At 37.3% G+C, this 22,681-nt stretch overlaps 1 protein-coding gene across 1 annotated transcript in view; it reads right to left on the reverse strand.

Moving 5' to 3' along the window:
- CNGB3 (cyclic nucleotide gated channel subunit beta 3) overlaps positions 1–22,681 on the reverse strand; it is a 142,906-nt gene that overhangs the window by 72,232 nt on the left and 47,993 nt on the right. The window contains exons 4-7 of the mRNA XM_004276144.2: positions 7,232–7,236; positions 4,017–4,148; positions 2,141–2,269; positions 1,052–1,260 (exon numbers count right to left, since the gene is read on the reverse strand). Coding sequence (XP_004276192.2) covers positions 1,052–1,260; positions 2,141–2,269; positions 4,017–4,148; positions 7,232–7,236 — 475 coding nt within the window. The remainder of the gene's footprint in view (positions 1–1,051; positions 1,261–2,140; positions 2,270–4,016; positions 4,149–7,231; positions 7,237–22,681) is intronic.

A 22,681-nucleotide genomic window follows, 5' to 3' on the forward strand; every position in this document is an offset into this window, starting at 1 on the left:
AGGGGGCATTCCTCAACAAATAATATATATATTATTATTATATGGCATATTATATGGCTCAGCGGCCATGCCTCACGGGCCCAGCCGCTCTGCGGCATGTGGGATCTTCCTGGACCGGGGCACGAACCCGTGTCCCCTGCATCGGCAGGCGGACTCTCAACCACTGCGCCACCAGGGAAGCCCACAAATAATATTTTTTAAAGAAAAAAATAACCGAAACTCCTTTTAGCTTTTTGATAACTTAAAATCATCTGGAAATTCAAAAGAAAATATTCAGGAGATTAAGGAGACTACCTCTCTTCTTCAAAAACATATATGAACCCAAGGTGCCATACAGTTGGTTGCTCTGCTCTTCCTACTTTGACATTGGAGGAACTGTTCCATGCAGCCCTCACTGCGACTGTGATGAGGATATCACAGTGGACATCAGTTGGAAAGGAAGCATTGTTCTAGTTAGCTGGGGAAGGGCCCGGGGGTGGGGTGCAGGGTATAAGAGGCTGTACGATTTGGATGTGTACTTGTGAAAACATAGTCTTCTCTTTCTGTCTTAGATTGATTGGATTGGCTCTGAAATTCCCTCAACAGTGAGAATAAATCCAGGGGAAGATGATTTCTCCTAAGGGTAAGAATGATATTTCTGAAGTGGACCAAACACTGCATTTGATGATGAGGAATGAGGTGTGATGAATCTGGAAAGTGAAGAGTGAAAAGAAGATAGGCACCAGACACAGTTCTAGGCACCCTACCTGCATTAATTCATTCAGTCTTCTCATCAGTATTATGAAGGTACTATTGTTATTCCCATTTTTAAAATGAGGAAACTAAGGTACAGGGAGATGCATGGTCCCCAGTACGTGGTGAGTGCTCAGTGGTTGTTTTGTTATTGTTGTTTTTATTATTATTGTTATTATACTGGTGGTTCCAGTGGTTAGAGACCCATACATGCAGACAATCAGTCAGACATTAAATAACACAATGCTGTTAATTTGTTTTTTTGTAGTTCAATCTGATATTCCTTTGTCAGTTTGTGCTTCTCCCAAACCCTACTTACTATTATGTCTCCTCTTCTAATAAACTGGAGTCTGGGCTGGATTAACAGCAAATCGAAAAGGTAGATGGTATCACATATGATGTCCGTAATAAGCCAGTAGCGTGCGTTGTTTGGTGTTTGATATGGGAAGATGATGCGCAAAGGTATAAGCCAGCAGTTCCAGTTAAAGGCAATGGTGACAAGAAAGAGCCACAGGAGATAGAATCGATCTAGAAAAATAGAGACTGGAGTAATCCACATGGTATGTAAAAAACATTAAAATAATTCTGTTGCTTAGTTTGGTAAAGTTGGGGCACTACCTACTGGAGATAAGCAATTTGTATAAGAGACTCTGTTTAAAACATTCAGCACAATTCTGCCCCTAGAGCCGAGGCACTGGGGTTTACGAGGGATAAGTCATCTTATCAGCTTTTCTGACATTAAAGAGTGTTCTTCCTGTCTCCCAGAGAATGGCCACTGAGTCTGTCCCCATGAGTGACTGTACTATTTAGATGAGGAAAGGGGAACCCAGGGAAAAGTCAGAGGTACCGTGTCCAGGAGAACTGACTCAAAGGGCTTTATGCTGGTTGGTAATTAAGCTGCAGGGTCACCCAGGGCTTGTGAGCCAAAGGCCACATCTTGCCCACAGGGGTGTGACTGAAGTGGGGAGGGGGCAAATCAGCCAGTGAAGGCAGTCCATGACCCTGTACACAGAGCTTTCTTCTGCCCAAGGGAAGCTGTAGGAGGGGATTTGTTCAATTGGATTAATTAACAATGTGAAGCCATGGAAGAAGACAAACATTTTATAATGATTTTTTTGGGGGGGTGTTCAGTGAACATATTACTTAATGCTTTGGGACTTCTTTTAGAAGTTAATTAGGGACAGGACAGGCCCTGGACTATTTTAAAAACACACAGGAATATTTTTATCTCTTATCTTCACTGGAAAGGGGAAAACTACCCGTTGCAGATAATACAGTTTAAATTCTGCTTTCTAGATAGGTTCAGAACACTGGCTAGAGAAAATGGAAGCTGTCTGTGACTTTGGGTTTCAGGGGTTCTTGGTAACAGCCAGCCCTCCCACTGAGATAATCCACCATTTGATGGTACCTGTGTACGAATCTATGCTTTTTGGAAGTCTGATTCGCTTTAGGTACTCTGTTAGAGGCACCTTCTGATAATGTTCTTCTTTTAGCTTAGCACTACTTTCTTGTGTTGATGATACAACTGTGGGCTTTGCTTTATAGGAAAAAAGAGATGAAAACATTTTTAAGAGGTTAGGTTAGCTTAATGAGAAAAAAGCTTGGATTTCTTGGAATCAAAACATTCCAAAATCTTCCCCTCTCAATACAGGCAGATGAGGCATTTCATGACATTTAAAATATTGCCATTTGTGAAAATATCCAAGTAATGAAAACATCAAAAGTTGGAAATAAATAGCAGGTTAAAGTTTAAATTAAGTGTCCCAAAGATGTTACAAATAGGATATTTTAAATACAAGTTTCATTCCCACATATTTTGGAACATAAATAGTTAGTGCTTTGGATTTACATTGAACAGAAACATTACAAATGTGCACCATTCCACAGGTTTCAGTTTCATGCTTCTTTTTTTTTTAAGTCTTTATTGAATTTGTTACAATATTGCTTCTGTTTTATGTTTTGGTTTTTTGGCCGCAAAGCCTGTGGGACTCAGCTTCCTGACCAGGGATTGAACCGGCACCCCCTGCATTGGAAGGCAGAGCCTTAACCACTGGACCACCAGGGAAGTCCCCTAGTTTCTTGCTTCTTTAGCTTCATTTATATCCTTCCAGTTATGGGTAAGTAAAGCTCAAAATATTCTTTTCAACAAATCTTTATCAAGCTATAATGACTATATGTTAGACCCTTCTCTTTAAAAAGAAACTATATATAATACATAGTTTATTTTGAAAATCCAGCTTTCTTCCTACAGAATTATAAGGAAATCCTCAACTCCATCCTATGTAATTAACAATTTTGTTTTTATTTATCTGTTATTAAACAACACACTTTCTTCTCTAATTTTTCTATACATTTATAAACATTTTTTATTAAAGATTTTTTTAAAATTAATTAATTAATTAATTAATTTTTGGCTGTGTAGGGTCTTTGTTTCTGTGCAAGGGCTTTCTCTAGTTGCGGCGAGTGGGGGCCACTCTTCATCGCGGTGCGCGGGCTATAAACATTTTATATAGATGTAATTATGATATATATATGTATATATACTATATATACATATATACACCATGTATCTATGTATATATGACGTATATATCACTTTTGTGCTCTACTTTATTGTACTTATTAATTTTTCATAAGCACATTTCTCTAATTATTAGATAGACTGATAATTGTCTCTCTTCTTATGTGACTAGTTCACTGATGTCCTTTGCTGTGTTGTGTACTCAGGTAGTATTCTTGTATTCTTATTATAAGTGCTTTATTTATTATGGGTATTATTAATTAATATTTACAATAAAACTTTCTATAACAGATATTGTTGTTGGCCTGTGCATATTCTGTGGGCCAGAGGTCATGTGCAGAAGGCTCCTGCATCTCTCTGCCTTGGGGATTTCTCCCAGCTGCCTTGCTTAAAATGCTGGAGTATTAGCAACATTCCCCAGCAGCAACCCTCAGCCAACGAAGGACAGGAGTTGATGGGTTGATACCCCAGCTTCCTCTTCCTTCAGGATAATTCTGATGTGTCATCCACACAGATTTTCAGCTGGCTCAAGCCCCAGTGGCCCACAGCAGCAACGCTTCATTAACACACCTTTATTGTCTTAACTCCCTTCTCTGTCTCTCTTGCCCACCCTCACCTCCTGGAGCACCCTCAATATAAAATATTTATAGTTAAATCATTGTCTTGGGGTTGGCTTTTGGGGAACCCCAAACTAAAACATTTGCAAAATACATGTCCACTCATAACCTCCTTCTTCCTGGTACTTTGAGTTCACACTGCTCACCAGTTTGGGGGCTGCCTTCAGGTGAGGACATATCACCTTCCACCAACTTTCTCTTGTAGAAATCTGTTCTTTGATGCAATCTCCTCACTAGGTTGTGTAGCTGGGCATCGGCATACTCATTAATAACAGGGGCTCCAAGCGGTTTGCTTTTTGGACTAAATGAGAAGAAAAAAAAGGTGACCGAGTTGGACCCATGAGGAGAAACATACAGGGAAGGGATTAAGTCTCTTCACCTTCCTTATATACCCAAGATTATTAACTGCTCCTTTCTGCAATTGGATAGAACAACTTAAGCATTAAATTTGATGGAAATAGTGCTCATGCAATACAGATTTTCCATTGAAAAATTAGAATCCAGAAATAGCAAAGGAGTATTCTTGACTGTGGTTCTGCCATTAGACTGTATAGTGAGAAGAAAAAAAGCTATAGTTGACAAAATAGGCAGAGTTGTAAGATGGCTCCTTTGTGTACATGTCCTGCATGATCCCAGGGAAAATTAATATGGTGGATTTTACTCCTGTAATTAGTTGTGTTATGTGGCTCAGTTGATTTTAAGATAAGGAAATTATATAGCTGGGCCTGATGTAACCAAATGAGCCCTTTAAAAGCAGAGAGTTTCTCCAGATGGTGACAGAAGAAAAAGTCAGAGATTTGAAGCACAAGCAGAACTTTACTTGAGAGAAATTCTCCATTTTGGGCTTTGAAGGAGAAAAGGGTCCCCTGATAAGAATTGCATGAGGCCTCTAGGAGCTGAGAGTGATCCCTGGCTAGTTAACAAGGAAACAAGGACCTCAGTCCTGCAACCATAAAAAACTGCATTTTGCCAATAATTTGAATGAGATTAGAAGGAGATTCTTCTTTGGTGCCTCCAGGTAAGAACCCAGCCAGGCCTGGCTGACACCTTGATATCAGCTGTGTAAGACCTTAAGCAGGGAACCCAGCCAAGCCCACCCAGACTTCTGATCTATGGAACTGTGAGCTTGTAAATGGGTGTTGTTTTAGGTCTCTAAAATTGCCATAATTTGTTATTCAGCAGTAGAAAACTAATATATCTAGTGTGCTTTAATGAACTTCCCTTCTAAGAAAACATATAAAGCATAACATAAAGTAAGTCACCTACATACAAACGAGTTCCATTCCAAGAGCATGTTCGTAAGTCCAATTTGTTCATAAGTCCAACAAAGTTAGCCTAGGTACTCAACTAACACAATTGGCTATGTAGTACTGTCCTGTATTAGGTTTATAATACTTTTTTTTCACACAAATAATACATTAAAAACAAACAAAAAATAAAGAAAACATTTACAGTTTTACAGTATAGTACCTTGAAAAGTACAGTAGTACAGTACATCAGCTGGCATCCAGGGGCTGGCATCGAGTGAACAGGCAAGAAGAGTTACTGACTGGAGGAGGGAGAGGAGGTGGGAGATGGTAGAGCTGAAGGATCATCAGCAACAGGAGACAGAGGGCAAGCTGCAGTTTCACTCATGCCTGCCATTGATGGCACATGTTCTGGTTCCTCACTGGATTCAATTCTATCTACCCTTTTGAAAAAATTATCCAGTGATGTCTGGGTAGTAGCTCTTTTTTTCTCATCATAAATGACACGGTAGCACTGGATTGCATTCTGAATGGCTGCTGCAACCTTCATGTACCGTTCTATGTTCGGGTCCTGTGCCTCAAAAACTAACAGTGACTCCTCAAATAAAGAAAATCCCCTTGCCATTCCCTGCATCGTGAATCTCTTTCGTTCTTCAGTTACTTCTTCTTCCTCTTGTCTCTCTTTGTCCTTCCTCTGGGCCTCCAATTCCACCAGGTCTTCATTAGTAAGCTCCTTGTGTTGCACAGCAAGGAGCTCAGTAAAATTGTCCTCTTGCAGATCTAGCTCCAGCTTCTCACTGAGAGTCACTAAGTTGCGAAGACCTCTTTGGATTCCTCATCCACCTTCTCAAATCCACAAAAATCATGACCAAACTGCGGGCAAAGGTTCTTCCAAACCCCATTCATGGTGACGGCTGTAACCTCATGCCAAGCAAAGTCAATGGTTTTTTTTATGGTCTTGTGGATGTTATTGTCCTTCCAAAATTGTCACAAGATTGTTCCTGATTTGTCACTCACCTTTACTGCCTGATGAAAAGTGTGACATAAATATTTCTTGAAAGTCCCTATAACTCCCTGGTCCATGGGTTGGATGAACGACGAAATATTCAGTGGCAGATTCACTACTTTGACGCTGGGATGAAAGTCGTCCATGAATGGGAGGTGGCCCGGAGCATTGTCCAGCAGCAAAAGAATGTTGAATGGGACATTCTTCTCCAAGCAATATTACTCTACCTCCAGGATAAAGGGTGGAAAAACTAATCCTGGAAAATGGCCTGTGCAACCTGGACTTTGGAGTTACTCTTCCACACAACAGGAAGAGAGCCCTTGGCTATGTTTTTAAGGGCTCCTGGGTTCTCTGAATGATAAACTAAGAGAGGCTTCAGCTTCATATCACCAGAAGTATTGCCACCAAACAACAGAGTTAGCCTATCCTTTGCTGCTTTATAGGGTGGCATCAACTTTTCCTCCTTATTGATGTAACTTTGGTCTGGTATCCCCTTCCAGCACAGTCCTGCCACATTCACATTAAAAACCTGCTTGGGCAAATACGTGCCTTCATCAATAATTTCTTGAAGCATTTCAGGAAATTCCTGGGCAGCTACCGTATCTGCACTCACTGCCTTGCCACTTACTTTTTTTTTTTTTTTGCCACTTACTTTTATGTTGTGAATGTCGGCTCTAGTCTCGAATCGATAAAACCAGCCATGGTTGGCATTAAAAGATGTGCCCTCTGATACTTCACTGTGTTTCTTCTTCAAGTCTTCATAAAGGCTTTTAGCTTTCTCTCGAAACAGCATTAAGCTGAGCAGGACTCAATGCTGATGCTGATCCTGCGTCCACAGGATGGAGAAGTTTCTCCATCTCCTCCATCACTTTTCCACGATTCTTCAATATTATTGTCAGCATCATTGGCACAGCAGACTTCACATGTTCCATGACCTTGTCCTTGTTCTTTAGAATCATGCCGATGGTTGAATGATTTATGTTATAAAAGTGAGCGATGTCTACCATCTTTTCACCTCATTCTCCTCTCTCAGTTATTTTCACTTTTGTTTCTATCATTATTGCTTGGTACTTCTTAGCAGTAACAGCTACATCACTGCTGCTTTTACGTTTGCTTCCAGACATCCTGGGCTTGAAATAAAGATACTGTACTATGTACTCTATATAATACTGTATACTAAAATACACAAAAGCACAACCACTTGTAGAGAATGCATGCATGTGACAATGTACGCCAGACACATGAACTAACTTAAATGATTGTACATGTGAACGTATGTTCATGTCTTTGAAAGTTTGCAACTTGAAAGTTCATAGGTAGGGGACTTACTGTATAAACTAGTATACTTCATAATGATCTAAGTTTCCTCACAGCTTTTCCTCAAAGCTCTAACTCACTCTCTACCTTCCTTCTGAGTATGACACTGGGTCTACACGGGCCCCCATAAGTGCTATACGTTCTTACCTCCTCAAATCCATATTTGCCCTTTCCATCTCACTTCCAAACTGGAACCCATGCGGTTCACATTGGAAATGGGTAACCTGTGGATTCCATTTAAAAAGCCCCTCTCCACTAATATCCATTTTCCACCAGGTCCACAAATATATCATAAATCTAGTTGTTTACAAATTCCCCAACCATTGGTGTCTTTCTCTCTCTCCTTATAATTATCATAGGATAACTTATACCTCTTTCAAATGTCTAAAGCCCTGCTTCAGCATCAAGATTCTTCAAGTGTGTCCGACTAAGACCTCTATAAACCATTCGAGAATGGAGAAGATGGAGCTGCAGTGGAAGAAAATCAGATACATCGTACACAATACAGAAATAGGAGGACATTCAGTCTACAAAACCAAGAAAACCTTTTTTTCTGAGTAAGATGTGTTGTCATTTATATCATTTAATAAATTTCTGCTTAAAAATCTTAGTCTGCTTAGAAGTTTATTCATCCATCAAACAGTTATTGAGTTTCTACTTTTTGTACTGGAAATAGAAAGATAAGTTAAACAGATACTAGCTCTATGGATGTTCATAGTTTAATGGGGGAGGCAAGGATGTAAATAAGTAGCTAATAATAAGTAATAAAAATATGTACAAAATGCTATGCTCACACTGAACTTGGCCTGCGGAACAAGGAGTGGCTTCACAGAGAAAGCATCCTTAGTCTGGAAGGATTAGAAGGTCTTTGACAGAAAAATGAAATAAGGGCCTTCCAGGCCTTGAGAACAATATGTTCAAAGATGTGAAAAAAATATGACATGTCAGCAAGTATTTTGGCGTGACTGGAAGACAGTGTGTATGTGGAGGGCACCAGGTGGTGGGGTGTGTCAGAAGTGATGGTGGTTAGGTCTGGAAAGGTGAGTGGGGTCAGCTTATGATGGTTCCTGTATGATCTGCTTAGGAGTTTAAACATTGACCTATGGGCTAAAGGGAACCAATAGAGAATATTAAGCAAATGAGGGGTACGAGCAGATAGAAGTTTTGGAAAAGTAACAATAATCCAATATTATATACTGTGTTCCAAGGCCACAACCTTGGAATTTGCTGACATTTAAGGAGTAGCACAAGTAAAGGAACTGAGAAGTAGCAGTGAGAGAGGTAAAGCTGAGAGAGAAAAATATCGCAGAAGTTGGGGAAGGTAAGAGTTTGACAAAAGAAGTCAGTACACAAAGTGAGTAAGATGGGGACTAGGGGAAGACTTTAATTTAGCAAGTAAGATTTCATTTTTAAGAAAATTGGTTGGGGAAAAGTGTAATGTCATCAAATTTTGTCATTTTTCTCTTCATTTGTCTTAACAAGTATTTTGTAAAAGAAGTACTTAGAACCTGCCTTTGTTCTCTAAATAACATTTTAGATTTCCATTCATTAGTTCCTAAATTCATTTAAAAGAAGTATTTATTTCTTATAATAAGATCTGCTTGAATAATTTTTGGCTTTTGCAAACTTTGCTAGATTCTTCTTAATTAATGCCTAATTAAGAATTAATTCATTTTTCAATGACTTAACTCATTTAAAAAATTCCAGTTGGTCAAAGTCTTTAAAACCTGCTATTTCTTTCTTGAATAACAGACAGGAATTAGGTAAAGAAAATTATACTCCAGGAAAGGTGTGACCAAAATGGAGGAGTAGGGAGACCCTGAATTCACCTCCTCCCACAGGTACATCCAAATTACAACTATCTATGAGCAACTATCTAACAGAGCAACTATGTATGAGGAAGACCTGAAGACTAGCAGAAATAATTTTCCAATTAAAGATATAAAGATGGGACCACAACAAGATGGGTAGGAGGGGTGGAGACATGGTATATTCAGGACCCACATTCCTGGGTCAGTGATCCACATATGGGAGGAATATCACAGTCACAGAGGTCCTCCCTAAGGAGTGAGGGATCTGAACCCCAAATTGGGCTCTTCAGACTGGTGGTCCTGCATTGGGAAGATGAACCCCTGTAGTGTCCAGCTTTGAAAACCAGTGGGGCTTATGTTTGGGAGAGCCAGAAGACTACAGGAAACAATGACTCTACTCTAAACAGGTGCATGTAAAATCTCACTCTCTACGTGTCTTAGCACAGAGGCAATAGTTTAAGAGGAACGTGGGTCAGATCCCCTTGCTCATCTTGAAAAGCCTCCTGGAGAGGCAGGAGGCAACTGGGCCTCCCCCTGGGGATGGAAATGCTGGCTGCAGCCCGTTTCGGGAGCTTGTTGCACTGTGTGGACACTGGTGCTGGAAAGTGTCATTTAGGAATCCTCCCTCTAGCATATTAGCACTGGGGGCTTACCTGCCTACCAGTGGACTGGCACCAGACCCACTGCCTCTTATCCATGAACGGATCTGGCTGTGACCACTGGCAGGCTGGTACTAGTCTTGTGGCCCCATGACCCCAGGCTTAGCAGCCAGGCATGAGGGGACACGCCCCACCTAACACTGGGCCACAGTCACTGCATGAAGCAAGGCCTTGCAGTCAAGTGGGCTGGGGAAAGCCTTGCTTAACAGCGTGCCCACAGAAGTCAGACCTACCACAACAGACGGGGGCTCACAACCCACATGGGGCACGCTTAGAGCATATATCTCTGGTGACCACAACAGTATAAGACTAGAAATCAACTACAATTTTAAAAAATGCAAAACACACAAACACTTGTAGTTGAAACAATATGCTACTAAACAACCAATGGGTCAATAAAAATATCCAAGAGAAAATAAAAAAATACCTGAAGACAAATGTAAATGAAAACACAACATTCCAAAATTAATGGGAGGCAGCAAAAGCAAGTTCTAAAGGGAAGTTTATAGAGATACAGACCTACCTCAGAAAGCAAGAAAAATCTCAAATAACACTCTATCCTTAAATCTAAAGAACTAGAAAAAACAAGAACAACCAAAGCTCAAAGTTAGAATGAAGGGAATAATAAAGTCCCAAGCAGAAATAAATGAGAGACCAAAAATAAATAAATAAATAAATAAATAAATAAATAAATAAATAAAATAAATAGAAAAGATCAATGAAACTAAGAGCTGGTTCTTTGAAAAAATAAACAAAATTGACAAACCTTTAGCCAGACTCATCAAGAAATAAAGAGAAATAAATAAAATCAGAATAAATAAAATAAAATAAAATAAATAAAATCAGAAATGAAAGAAATTTCCTTTGATACTGCAGAAATACAAAGGATCATAACATGAGCAATTATACACCAATAAAATGAAAAATCTGGAAGAAATGGATAAATTCCTAGAAATGTATGATCTTCCAAGAGTGAATCAAGAAGAAATAGACAAATATGAACAGACCAATTATCAATAATGAAAGTGAGTCTGTACTAAAAAATCCCAGTGATCCCATCTTGTCCAGGACAAGATATTTATGATAAAAACTCTCAACAAAGTGGGTAAAGAAGGAACATACCTCAACATGAAAAAGGCCATGTATGACAAATCCACAGCCAACATCTTACTCAATGGTGAAAAGCTGAAAGCCTTTCCTCTAAGTTCAGGAACACGATAAGTATACTCTTGCCACTTTTATTCAACATAGTATTGGAAGTCTTAGTCACAGCAATCAGACAAGAAATAAATTAAAAGCTTTCAAATTTGAAAGGAAGAAGTAAAACTGTCACTATTTGAAAATGACATGGTAATATATATAGAAATTCTTTGACACCAGCAAAAAACTATTAGAATTAATGAATGAATTCAGTAAAGTTGTAGGATACATAATTAATATACAAAAATCTGTTGCATTTCTAAACACTAATAATGAACTATCAGAAAGAGAATTAAGAAAACAATCCCAGTCACTACTGCATCCAAAAAAAAAAAAAATACCCATGAAAAAAATCCTACCAAGGAGGCAAAAATCTGGTACTCAAAATATCAATGTCATTTTTCACAGAACTAGAAGAAATCATTCTAAAATTTGTATGGAAACACAAAAGATCTCTAACAGCCAAAGCAATCCTGAAAAAGAGAAATGATGAATTTATCATGCTTTCTGATTTCAAACTTTGTAACAAAGCTAGTGTAATAAAAACATTATGGTACTGACCAAAAACACACACATAGAACAATGGAACGAAATAAAGACCCCAGAAATAAACCCACACGTATATGGTCAATTAAATACGACAATGGAAACAAGACTATACAATGGAAAACTCTTCCATAAATGGTGTCGGGAAAACTGGACAGCTACATGCAAAAGAATCAAACTGCACTACTTCCCCACACCATATACAAAAATAAACTCATAATATATTAAAGAATTAAATGTAAGACCTGAAACCACAAAACTCCTGGAAGAAAACATAAGCAGCATGCCCTTTGACATTGGTTTTAGCAATATTTTTTGGATCTGTCTCCTCAGGCAAGGAGAACAAAAGCAAAAATAAACAGATGCGATTACATTGAACTATAAAGCTTTTGCACGGGAAAGGAAACTAGCAACAAAATAAAAATTCAGCTTACTGACGGGGAGAATATATTTGCAAACAATATATGCAGTAAGGGATTAATATCCAAACTATACAATGAGCTCATACAGCTCAACATCATAAAAACAAAAAAACCTGATTAAGAAATGGGTGTAGGATCTGAATAGACATTTTTCTAAAGAAGACATACAGATAACCAAAAGACACATGAAAAGTTGCTCAACGTTAGTAATCATCAGGGAACTCCAAATCAAATCCACAATGAGATATCACCTCACACCCATCACAATGGCTATTAAAAAATTACAGGACTATGTGAGGATGTGGAGAAAAGGGAAACCTCATGCACTGTTCGTGAAAGTGTAAATTGATGCAGCCACTATGGAAAACAGTAAGAGGTTTCTCAAAAAGTTAAAAATAGAACTACCATATGATCAAGAGAATCCACTTCTGGGTATTTGCCCAAAGAAAATAAAACGCTAATTGGAAAAGGTATATGCACAACAATGTATATTGTAGCACTATTTACAGTAGCCAAGATATTGAAGCAACCTAAGTGTCCATTGGTAGACAAATGGATAAAGAAGATGTGGCATATATATATATAATATAATATTATTCAGCCTTAAAAATAATAAAATATTGGCATTTTTTACAACATGGATGGATCTAGAGCATTACCCTAAGTGAGATAAATCAGCTAGAAGAAGACAAATAATGTATGATCCCAATTATATGTGGATTCTAAAAACAAATAAATAAAACAAAAGTATAACAGGCTATAGATACATAGAACAAATGGGTGGTTGCCAGAAGGGAAAAGGTAGAGGTAGGTAAAACTGATGAAAGGGATTAAGAGGTACAGACTTCCAGTTATAATATAAATAAGACACATGATGTAATATACATCATAATAAATATGGTCAATAATGTTTAATAACTTTATCAGGGGACAGATGGCTACCAGACTTATGGTGGTGATCATTTCATAATTTATGAAAATGTCAAATCTCCATGTAGTATACTTAAAAATAACATAATATTGTACATCAACTATATTTCAATAAAAAAGAATATTATTTTCTAATTTGGGAAGTTTGGGATGGGGAGAGGAGCAGGTCAGTTTTTTCAGTCTTGTATTTGTATTAATTAATGATAAATTCAGAGAGATGTCCTCAAAAGTTACATTTGAAGAAAAGAAATCTGATTTGAATAAGTGAAAATTTTTGTAGGGTTAAATTTCTGAACAAAAATACTTGAAATTTGCACAAAATTCTGATTTTTATCAATGTATCTTGTGCTCTATCATAAAACCTACAAATTTTAAGCAAAAACTTGGGTCATTAATATATAACTTAACCAATTCTCACTTTGCTGTCTTCTCACATTTACCTCTAAATACTCTGAAAACTTTGAGTTGCTTGTCACATTTCATTTCTACATATGGTATAGTTTGTAAACATTAATTTGTACATATGATAATGTACATATGGATATTATGATCCACAAGTTCCTAACCTAAATTATTCTTGATCTGTGTAGGACAGCCTATGATACATTTATGGCTACAAACCTTGTTTGCAAACCTCTTCCAGCAGTCTACTGTCTAGATCTCTTCTTCTGTTAATCTGTAAGTGCTGGAGGTTGTGTACATAACACTTATTTTTATTGTTATGAATCACATTCTAATGGTCCATAATAAGTGTGGTGGTGCCTAAGTTTGTTAAAAGTTAAGTGACTACTTAAGACTAAAGTCACCAAAAAGTTACAAAAATATTGCCACATAGATTTTAAATTTATATCCGTAAGTCCCATATGTACACGTATATGCACACATATACACATACAAACACATCAACAACATAAGAAGAGTAACCCTTTCCAAATCTTTACCCAATTGGAAAGAGAATTTGGGTTTCTTTTATAGCATATCAATATCAACATGAAATAGTCTTAATACTAATACATTTCATTTTAATAAACATCTTAAATTCCCTAAAGAATTTCAGGTTTGAGAGTAAAGTAAGCAACAACTATATAATTTATTTTATACAATACCAGACTGAATGAGTCAAAGAATAAGTTCACAAATGTTCCTGAAAATTGGTGTCTTGGGGATGCATTTTGAATGTCACATTCATTTATGCTACAGATATTTTTGCACACTAGTTTTCATCAGGAAAGATACCATACTCTGTATTCACTTTGAAGATTCTTTAGTTAATAGCCCTCTCTTTCATTTTACATGTGCCCTTACATTTGTTCTTACTTATTAGCTTCCTCTGAGTAAATTGCTCTTTTCTTTAAGAATTGATCTGTTAGAATGTGCTATGGACTGAATATTGTCCCCCCCAAATTCATATGTTGATATCATAACCCCCAATGTGACTATTTGGAGATGGGACCTTTAGGAAGGTAATTAAAGTTAAATAGGGTCATAAGAGTGAGATCCTAATCCAACAGGATTGGTGTCCTTATAAGAAGAGGAAGAGACACCAGAGAGCTCTCTCTCTCTGTACATTTACAGAAGAAAGGCCAAGTGAGGACATAATAAGAAGGTAGCTGTCTACAAGCCAAGAAAAGAAGTCTTTACAAACTATGACAGTCCTTTGATCTGGACTTCTAGCTTCCAGAACTGTAAGAAAATAAATTTCTGTTGTTTAAGCTGCCCAGTCTGTGGTATTTTGTTATGACAGCCTGAGCAGACTATTACAGAATGCTTACACGTCTAGAAAAAAAAAGGGTAAAGCTATTTTAAGAAGCAGATAAAAAATTAGATCAAGAAAATAGGCTGAATGCCATAAATCTCTATAAATGACAGAAAAGGTAATTAAGAAAATCTACAGTGATGGAAAACAGGAAATTGTTAGCTGGAAAATAGGAAATGTGAGAAGTTTCTTAGTGACAGAAAGTACATGGCTTCATGTACTCATTAACTCATTTAATTCTCAAAAATTCTCACAAATTGTGAAGCTCTTAGAGCAGGCCACTGTTGTTATTATTAATGAAGAAAACCACTACCTAAAACACTCACAGATGTTTCTTGTAAAGTGAGAAGGGTTCTGGAAGTACTCTACCCTTGAAGAGGGTGGTTCAAGAGCCACAGTCTACCATTACGGTGATTATATGAGGAACAATGTTCACAGTAAGTGAAGTAGGTTGACTTCTTTCTCACCAAGTCTGCACGGAGTGGATGAAAGCAGAAGCAATTGTCTCTAGGGTGGGGCAGTACTATGGGCTTTGGACTGGAGAAGCAGAGCTGTATCCCAGGTGTTTGGCAAAACTCAGAGGGAATAGGGGACTATATGCCCAGACAATGAGTTAGTGTTATACCCTTAGCAATTTTTAAATTAAAGTATAGTTTATTTACAAAATTGTGTTAGCTTCAGGTGTACAGCATAGTGACTCAGGTTTTTGGCTGAATTAATTTCAGATATTCCATTATAGGTTATTACAAGATATTGGGTATAAGTCATAGTGTTTTACTGTAATCCTTGTTGCTTATCTATTTTTTTCTTAGCAATGCTTTCCCCCACAATCACTGTAGAAAGAAGACAGTAAATGGAACAGAATCCATAGCAATGGCTTATCACGTGGTGGGATGAATTGAGGAGGTAGAGTGAGAGAGGGTTTAGTGGGACTGATCTTCCCCAGGTGACAGCAATTAAGGGGGGCAATGTCTGCAGAGAATTAAAAAAAATATACATAACTAAAAGTCAGTCTTTTTATTGTCACTATGTGCTGATAGTAAACAATGTTGATTATAAAATACTTCCATCCCTAAGGTAGACCACATCTATTATCTCCCTTTGTATACAGCTGATCTACTGAAGTTATGGAGAATTTCAATACAATGATGATTACACAAGCCAAAGATTGTCAAACAATTGTGCAAAATCAGCACTATGAGAAGCATTAAAGAAAACAAAAACTAATACCTGAGGAAATGAACAAAACAGACAATAATTTTTATAAAAGATTTATATCTTCATGGAGATAAGAGAGGGAATCTATTTTATGTTACTTAGAATGTTAATTGTGAAAGACAATCAACTAGAGACTTGGAGATAAAAATTTTAACCATCCAAAAATCAAAAATAAAATAACAACAACAATAAAAACAAAAAAATTTATGAGATTAGCTAAATTACAGAATGGACAAAACTGAAGAGAGAATTAGTAAGCTGAAGAATTCTCCCAGAATATAACACAGAAGGACAGGAAATATAAAAGCATGCAAGACGTGGTAAGAGGATTGATGGTAAAAAAAGGTAAGTAAGACATGAAAGATAGATCTAGAAGTTTTAACAAAAGCTAGATAAGTTCCCAAAGGAGAGAATAGAGAAAAAGAAGGAGATAAATTAATTAAAACTATAGAGAAACCTTTTTTATAGAGCTGAAGAAATGCACAAGTCTTTAGATTTAAAAAGGTCACCAAATGTGAGTGAGATAAGTAAGAGAAAACCCAAACCTAGCAAACTGGTTAAATCTCAGAACATTAAGATTAAAGAGAAAAATACTAAAAGCTTCCAGAGGTGGAAAAAATTACCTATAAATAAAGAAGCATTAGATTGGCATGAGATTTCTCATTGGCACTACTGGATACTAGAAATTTCTAGAAAATATTAGAAGACTTAGCAATTTCTAAGGGAAAATGAATTTTTCTTGAACTCTATGGTGTCAAACCTTATGTAAGACCAGCTCTTTGCTTTGCTCAGGAAGACTTAACCTTCCAAGCATAGCTCTGACTTGCTTATAAAGCAGTAAATTCAATATTCATATCAGGTGTTGTATGGAGGCTTCTTCCTCTGATGCTAGGAATATAATTTAAAAGGTAAAATAGTTTAAAAAGAGGAAGCAGATGAAGGAGTTGGGATTTTTTCCTGGTGGAGAATATAGAGCTCCGATAAAAACTATGTTGAGAAATTCAGTTCAGGCCTTGAGACTAAAGTACATTCTCCAACTTTTCCCTGAATCTAAATTGAAGCCACATGCTGAAGAGAGATATGCTATTTCTTCAGGGCAGACTGTGGATCTACTCATCCACCTACTAATCTTAAGTGAAAATATTCCCTAAGTAGAAATCTGCACCCAGTTAGTTTTACTGCATCAGAGAGGACAAAATCTAGAGAAAGGACAAGGCTTGGCTTCCTTTCCTTAAGGCACAGTAATCCCAATCATTACTAAACAATGGAAGATGAATGTTTTGGGTTCTGACTTCTTCTGCTATGAGTAAATTGGGAATGAGACCGTGGATAGCAAGAGGCAGGTGTGACAAAGATAGTATAGAACAATTTCAACTCCCCCCTCAAAGATGTCAATTACCTTGAGGCATATTTGTAATTGTTTTAGCAGCAGTACATGTTGCTGTGGCCTGAGGATGGAACAGAAGCTCATGATGCAGAGATTGATTTCCTCCATAAGGATGCCAGTGGAGAGCTCCTGGCAGGAAGGGCTTCCCTTTGGAGCAATTCAATAATTTAAGTGTGAAGAAAGGTAATTTATAGAAAGAGAGAAACCAAGACTGTCTGAGTCAATGAAGCAAAATCACAAGAGAGCCTCAGAGAAACTGAAAATAGCACAGAAATAAATCAGACTAGGCAGACTAGGGAGGAGAATTCAGGGTGCTGATCATCAAATAAGTGGAGTTAGGTTATGATTCTGCACACTGGGGTACAGGACTGTTGAACAGAAGTCTGAACCCTGGTGGCTTGTGTGTAGTTTTGATCAGCTTTTTAAAAATTAAAGTGTAATTGACATACAATATTATATTAGCTTCAGTTGTACAACATAGTGATTCAACATTTACATATATTATGAGATGATCACCATGATAAGTCTAGTTACCAGATGTCACCATTTAAAATTAATACAATATTATTGTATATTTTTATATTTTTATTTATTTATTTTTTTTGCGGTACGCAGGCCTCTCACTGTTGAGGCCTCTCCTGTTGCGGCCTCTCCTGTTGCGGAGCACAGGCTCCAGATGCGCAGGCTCAGTGGCCATGGCTCACGGGCCCAGCCGCTCCGCGGCATGTGAGATCTTCCCGGACTGGGGCACAAACCCGCGTCCCCTGCATCGGCAGGCGGACTCTCAACCACTGCACCACCAGGGAAGCCCTATTGTATATTTTTAATACAATATATTCCTTATTCTGTGTATTACATCCCCATGACTTATCTATTTTATAACAGAAAGTTTGTACCTCTTAATCCCCTTCAATTATTTCGCCTATCCCCTTACTCCTCTTCTCTCTGGCAACCATCCATTTGTTCTCTGTATCTATGAGTCTGTTTTAGTTTAGTTTAGTTAGTTTTGTAAGTGAAATCATAAGGTATTTGTCTTTCTCTATCTGACTTAATCCAGTTAGCATAAAACCCTCTAGGCTCACCCAGTTTGTCCCAAATGGCAAGATTTCATTATTTCTTATGGCTGAGCAATATTCCACTGTATATATGTGATATACATGTATATTACATCTTCTTTATCTATTCATCTATCAATAGACACTTAGGTCGCTTCCATATCTTGGCTACTGTAAATAGTGCTGCAATACACATTGAGGTGCATATATCTTTTCCAATTAGTGTTTTTATTTTCTTTGGGTAAATACCCAGAAGTGGAGTTGCTGGATCATATGGTAGTTCTATTTCTAATTTTTTGAGAAATTTCCATACTGTTTTCCATAGTGGCTGTACCAGTTTATACTCCTACCAACAGTGAACAAGGGTTTCCTTTTCTCCACATTCTCACCAACACCTGTTATATTTTGTCTTTTTGATGATAGCCTTTCTGAACCCTCCTTGAGTCCCTGGAAGAAATCCCACTTGATCATAGTGTATGATCCTTTTAATGTATTGTTGACTTTGGTTTACTCATATTTCATTGAGGATTTTTGCATCTATGTTCATCAAGTATATTAGACTGTAACTTTCTTTTTTTGTGTGATGTTTTTATCTGGTTTTGGTATCAGGATGATGCCGACCTTGTTGAAAGAGTTTGGAAGCGTTCCTTCTTCTTAAATTTTTTGGAATAGTTTGAGAAGGCTAAGTGTTAACTTTTCTTTAAATGATTGGTAAAATTTATGTGCACAGCTGTCTTGTTCTGGACTTTTGTTTGTTGAGAGTTTTTTTTTTTTTTTTTAGCACTGATTCACTTTCTTTACTGATAATTGGTCTGTTCATATTATCTATTTCTTCCTGATTCAGTCTTGGAAGATTGTACATTTCTAGGAATTTATCCATTTCATCCAGATTGTCCATTTTGGTAATTTCTTATGATCGTTTGTATTTCTGCGGTGTCAGAGGCAACTTCTCTTTCATTTCTGATTTTATTTATTTGGGTTCTCTCTATCTCTTGATGAGTCTGGCTAAAGGTTTATCAATTTTGTTTATCATTTCAAAGAACCAGCTCTTAGTTTCATTGATCATTTTTATTGTTTTTTTTTGTCTCTGTTTCATTTATTTCTTCTCTGATCTTTTTATTTCCTTCCTTCTAACTTTGAGCTTTGTTTCTTCTTTTTCTTTTTGTAGTTCCTTTAGGTATAAGAATATAATGTTGTTTTTTGATATTTTTCTTGCTTTTTGTGGTAGGTCTGTATTACTATAAACTTCCCTCTTAGAACTGCTTTTGCTGCCTCACATTGATTTTGTAATGTTATGTTTCCATTTTCATTTGTCCCAGGTATTTTTTTTTATTGCCACTTTGCTATTTTTAGTGACCCATTGGTTGTTGTGTAGCATATTGTTTAGACTCCATCTGTTTTTTTTTTTTTTCAGTTTTAAAAATAATTGTAGTTGATTTCTAGTCTCATACTGTTGTGGCTGGAAGTGATGTTTCACATGATTTAAATCTTCTTCAAATTACTGAGATTTGTTTTGTGGTCTAACATGTGTTGTATCCTGGAGAATGTTCCATATACACTTGAAAACAATGTGTACTTTGCTGTTTTGGATGGAATGTTCTCTATATATCTATTAAGTTTACTGGTCTAATATATCATTCAAGGCCAGTGTTTCCTTATTGATTTTCTGTCTGAATGATTTATCCTTTGCTGTAAGTGGTGTATTAGAGTCCCTTACTATATTGTTTTATTGTCAATTTCTCTTTCTATGTCTGTTAATATTCTTTTATATATTTAGGTCTGCTATTTTGGGTGCATTAGTATTTTAAAGTGTTATATCCTCTTGTTGGATTGATCCCTATATCATTATGCAATATCCTTTTAAAAATCTCTTTTAGAACCTTGTTTTTATGTCTGTTTTGTCTGACATAAGTATTGCTACCCCAGCTTTCTTTTTGCTTCCATTTGTGTATAATACCTTTTCCTTTCCCTCACTTTCAGACTTTGTGTATCTTCAGATCTGAAGTGTGTCTCCTGCAGGCATTATATAGATGGGTCTTGTTTTTGTGTTCATTCAGCGATTCTATGTGTTTTGTTTTTTTGTTTTTTTTTTTTGCAGTACACGGGCCTCTCACTGTTGTGGCCTCTCCCACTGCGGAGCACAGGCTCTGGACGCGCAGGCTCAGCGGCCATGGCTCACGGACGCAGTCGCTCCGTGGCATGTGGGATCTTCCTGGACCGGGGCATGAACCCATGTCCCCTGCATTGGCAGGCGGACTCTCAACTACTGCACCACCAGGGAAGCTCTATGTATTTTTATTAGAGCATATAGTTCATTTAAAGTAATGATACATATGTACTTATTGCCATTTTGTTGTTTTCTTGTTTTTATAATTCCTCTCTGTTCCTTTCTTCTTCTCTTGTTTTCTCCCATTGTGATTTTATGACTATCTTTAGTGTTACACTTGGATTCTTTTCTCTTTATTTTTTGTGTATCTCTTATAGGTTTCTGAGTTTTGATAGCATATCTTACATCTTTTTATTTTGTGTATCCCTTAACTAATTATTGTAGACATAGTTGATTTTACTACCTTTGTTTTTTAACGTTCATACTAACTTTGTAAGTCATTGATCCACTATCTGCACTATATTTTTGTGTTTACCAGTGAAATTGTTTGTTTCATGTATTTTCTTATTGGTAGTTATGGCATTTTCTTTTTTGCTGAAAGTTCTTTTAACCTTTCTTCTACAGGCAGGTTAGTGGTGATGAACACCTTTAGCTTTTGCCTCTCTCGGAAACCCTTTATCTCTCCAAATCTGAATAATAACCTTGCAGTTAGCATATTCTTGTAAGTTTTTTCTTTTCAATACTTTAAATATATTGTTCCAGTTCTTTATGGCCTATAATGTTATATTCCTTATACATTACTAGTTGTTTTCTTCTTATTGCCTTTAAGATTGTGTGTTTAACTTTTGACATTTTCATTATAATGTGTCTTGGAGTGTGTCTCTTTGGTTCATCTTATTTGGGACTCTGCTTCCTGTACCTGGACATCTGTTTCTTTCTTCAGGTTAGGAAAGTTTTTAGCCATTATTTCTTCGTATAAGTTTTCTGTCCCTTTCTGTCCCTCTTCTCCTGCTGGGACCCATATAATGTGGATGTTAGTATGCTTGAAGTTGTCCCAGAGATTTCTTAAACTACCCTGTCTTTTTAAAATTCTTTTTAAATTAATTAATTAATTAATTTGCTGTTCTGATTAGGGGATTTTCACTACTCTGTCTTCCAGTTCACTGATCTGTCCTTCTGAATCAGCTCATCTGCTGTTAAGTTAGTGTGTTTTTCTTTCATTCTAGTTATAGTATTCTTCACCTCTAAGTGGTTCTTTTTTATATTTTCTATTACATTGTTGAAATTCTCACTGTGTTAATTCAGTTTTCTCCTGATTTTGGTGAGCATCTTTATGACCATAACTTTTAACTCTTTATTAGATAGATTATCTCAATTTCGTTTCATCCTTTTTCTGAGGTTTTGTCTTGTTCTTTTGTTTTGACCATATTTCTCTGTTTCCTCATTTATCCTACCTCTCTGTGCTTACGTGTTAGGTAGATCATCTGTGTCTCCTGGTCTTGAAGGAGTGGCCTTATGTAGAAAGTTGGGGCCTAGAAAAGCAATCCCTTCTTGTTAGTAGATCCTGGTGTTCCAGATGTGTCCCCCATGTAGCCTGTATGTGGCCTTTATTTTGGTGGTGCCATGATTGTTGGGGGTGCACTGGTGGGTAGGGTTGCCCCTGAGTTGGGAGCCACTTTGGAGAGGTGCCTGTCTGATCCAAGGATGCTAACTGGGTGTGGTAAGTTGGAAGCCACTCTAGGAGGGGCACCTATCCTGGCAGAGGTCACTGGCTGAGTGTGGAGAGGGAGTAGCTAATTTGAGGGGTGCTAGTCTGGTTCTGGGCCACCAACAAAATGTGGCAATGTGGGAGCTGCATTGGAAAGGTGCTGACTAGGGCAGGCTGGTTGGGTAGGGCAGGTCAGGAGGGGAATGCCAAGGTGGGGCAAGGGGTGCTAGCAATATAGATGGTGAATGTCAGAAGTGGAGCATGCCAGTGCCAGGCCAGCTAGGTAGAGGAAAATAAAAATGGCATCCACCAACACTTTGGTTCCCAGATAAATTTCCAGCAGACCCTTGCCTTTTTGGCACTTGCCCTAAAGTTAGTCAATAAATCTTCACTTATGGTCAGGTGCTTTTCAAACTGCTGCCTCTATGCTCAGATTTGTAGT

The sequence above is a fragment of the Orcinus orca genome, chromosome 17 (assembly GCF_937001465.1).
Source record: "Orcinus orca chromosome 17, mOrcOrc1.1, whole genome shotgun sequence".
NCBI lineage: Eukaryota > Metazoa > Chordata > Mammalia > Artiodactyla > Delphinidae > Orcinus > Orcinus orca.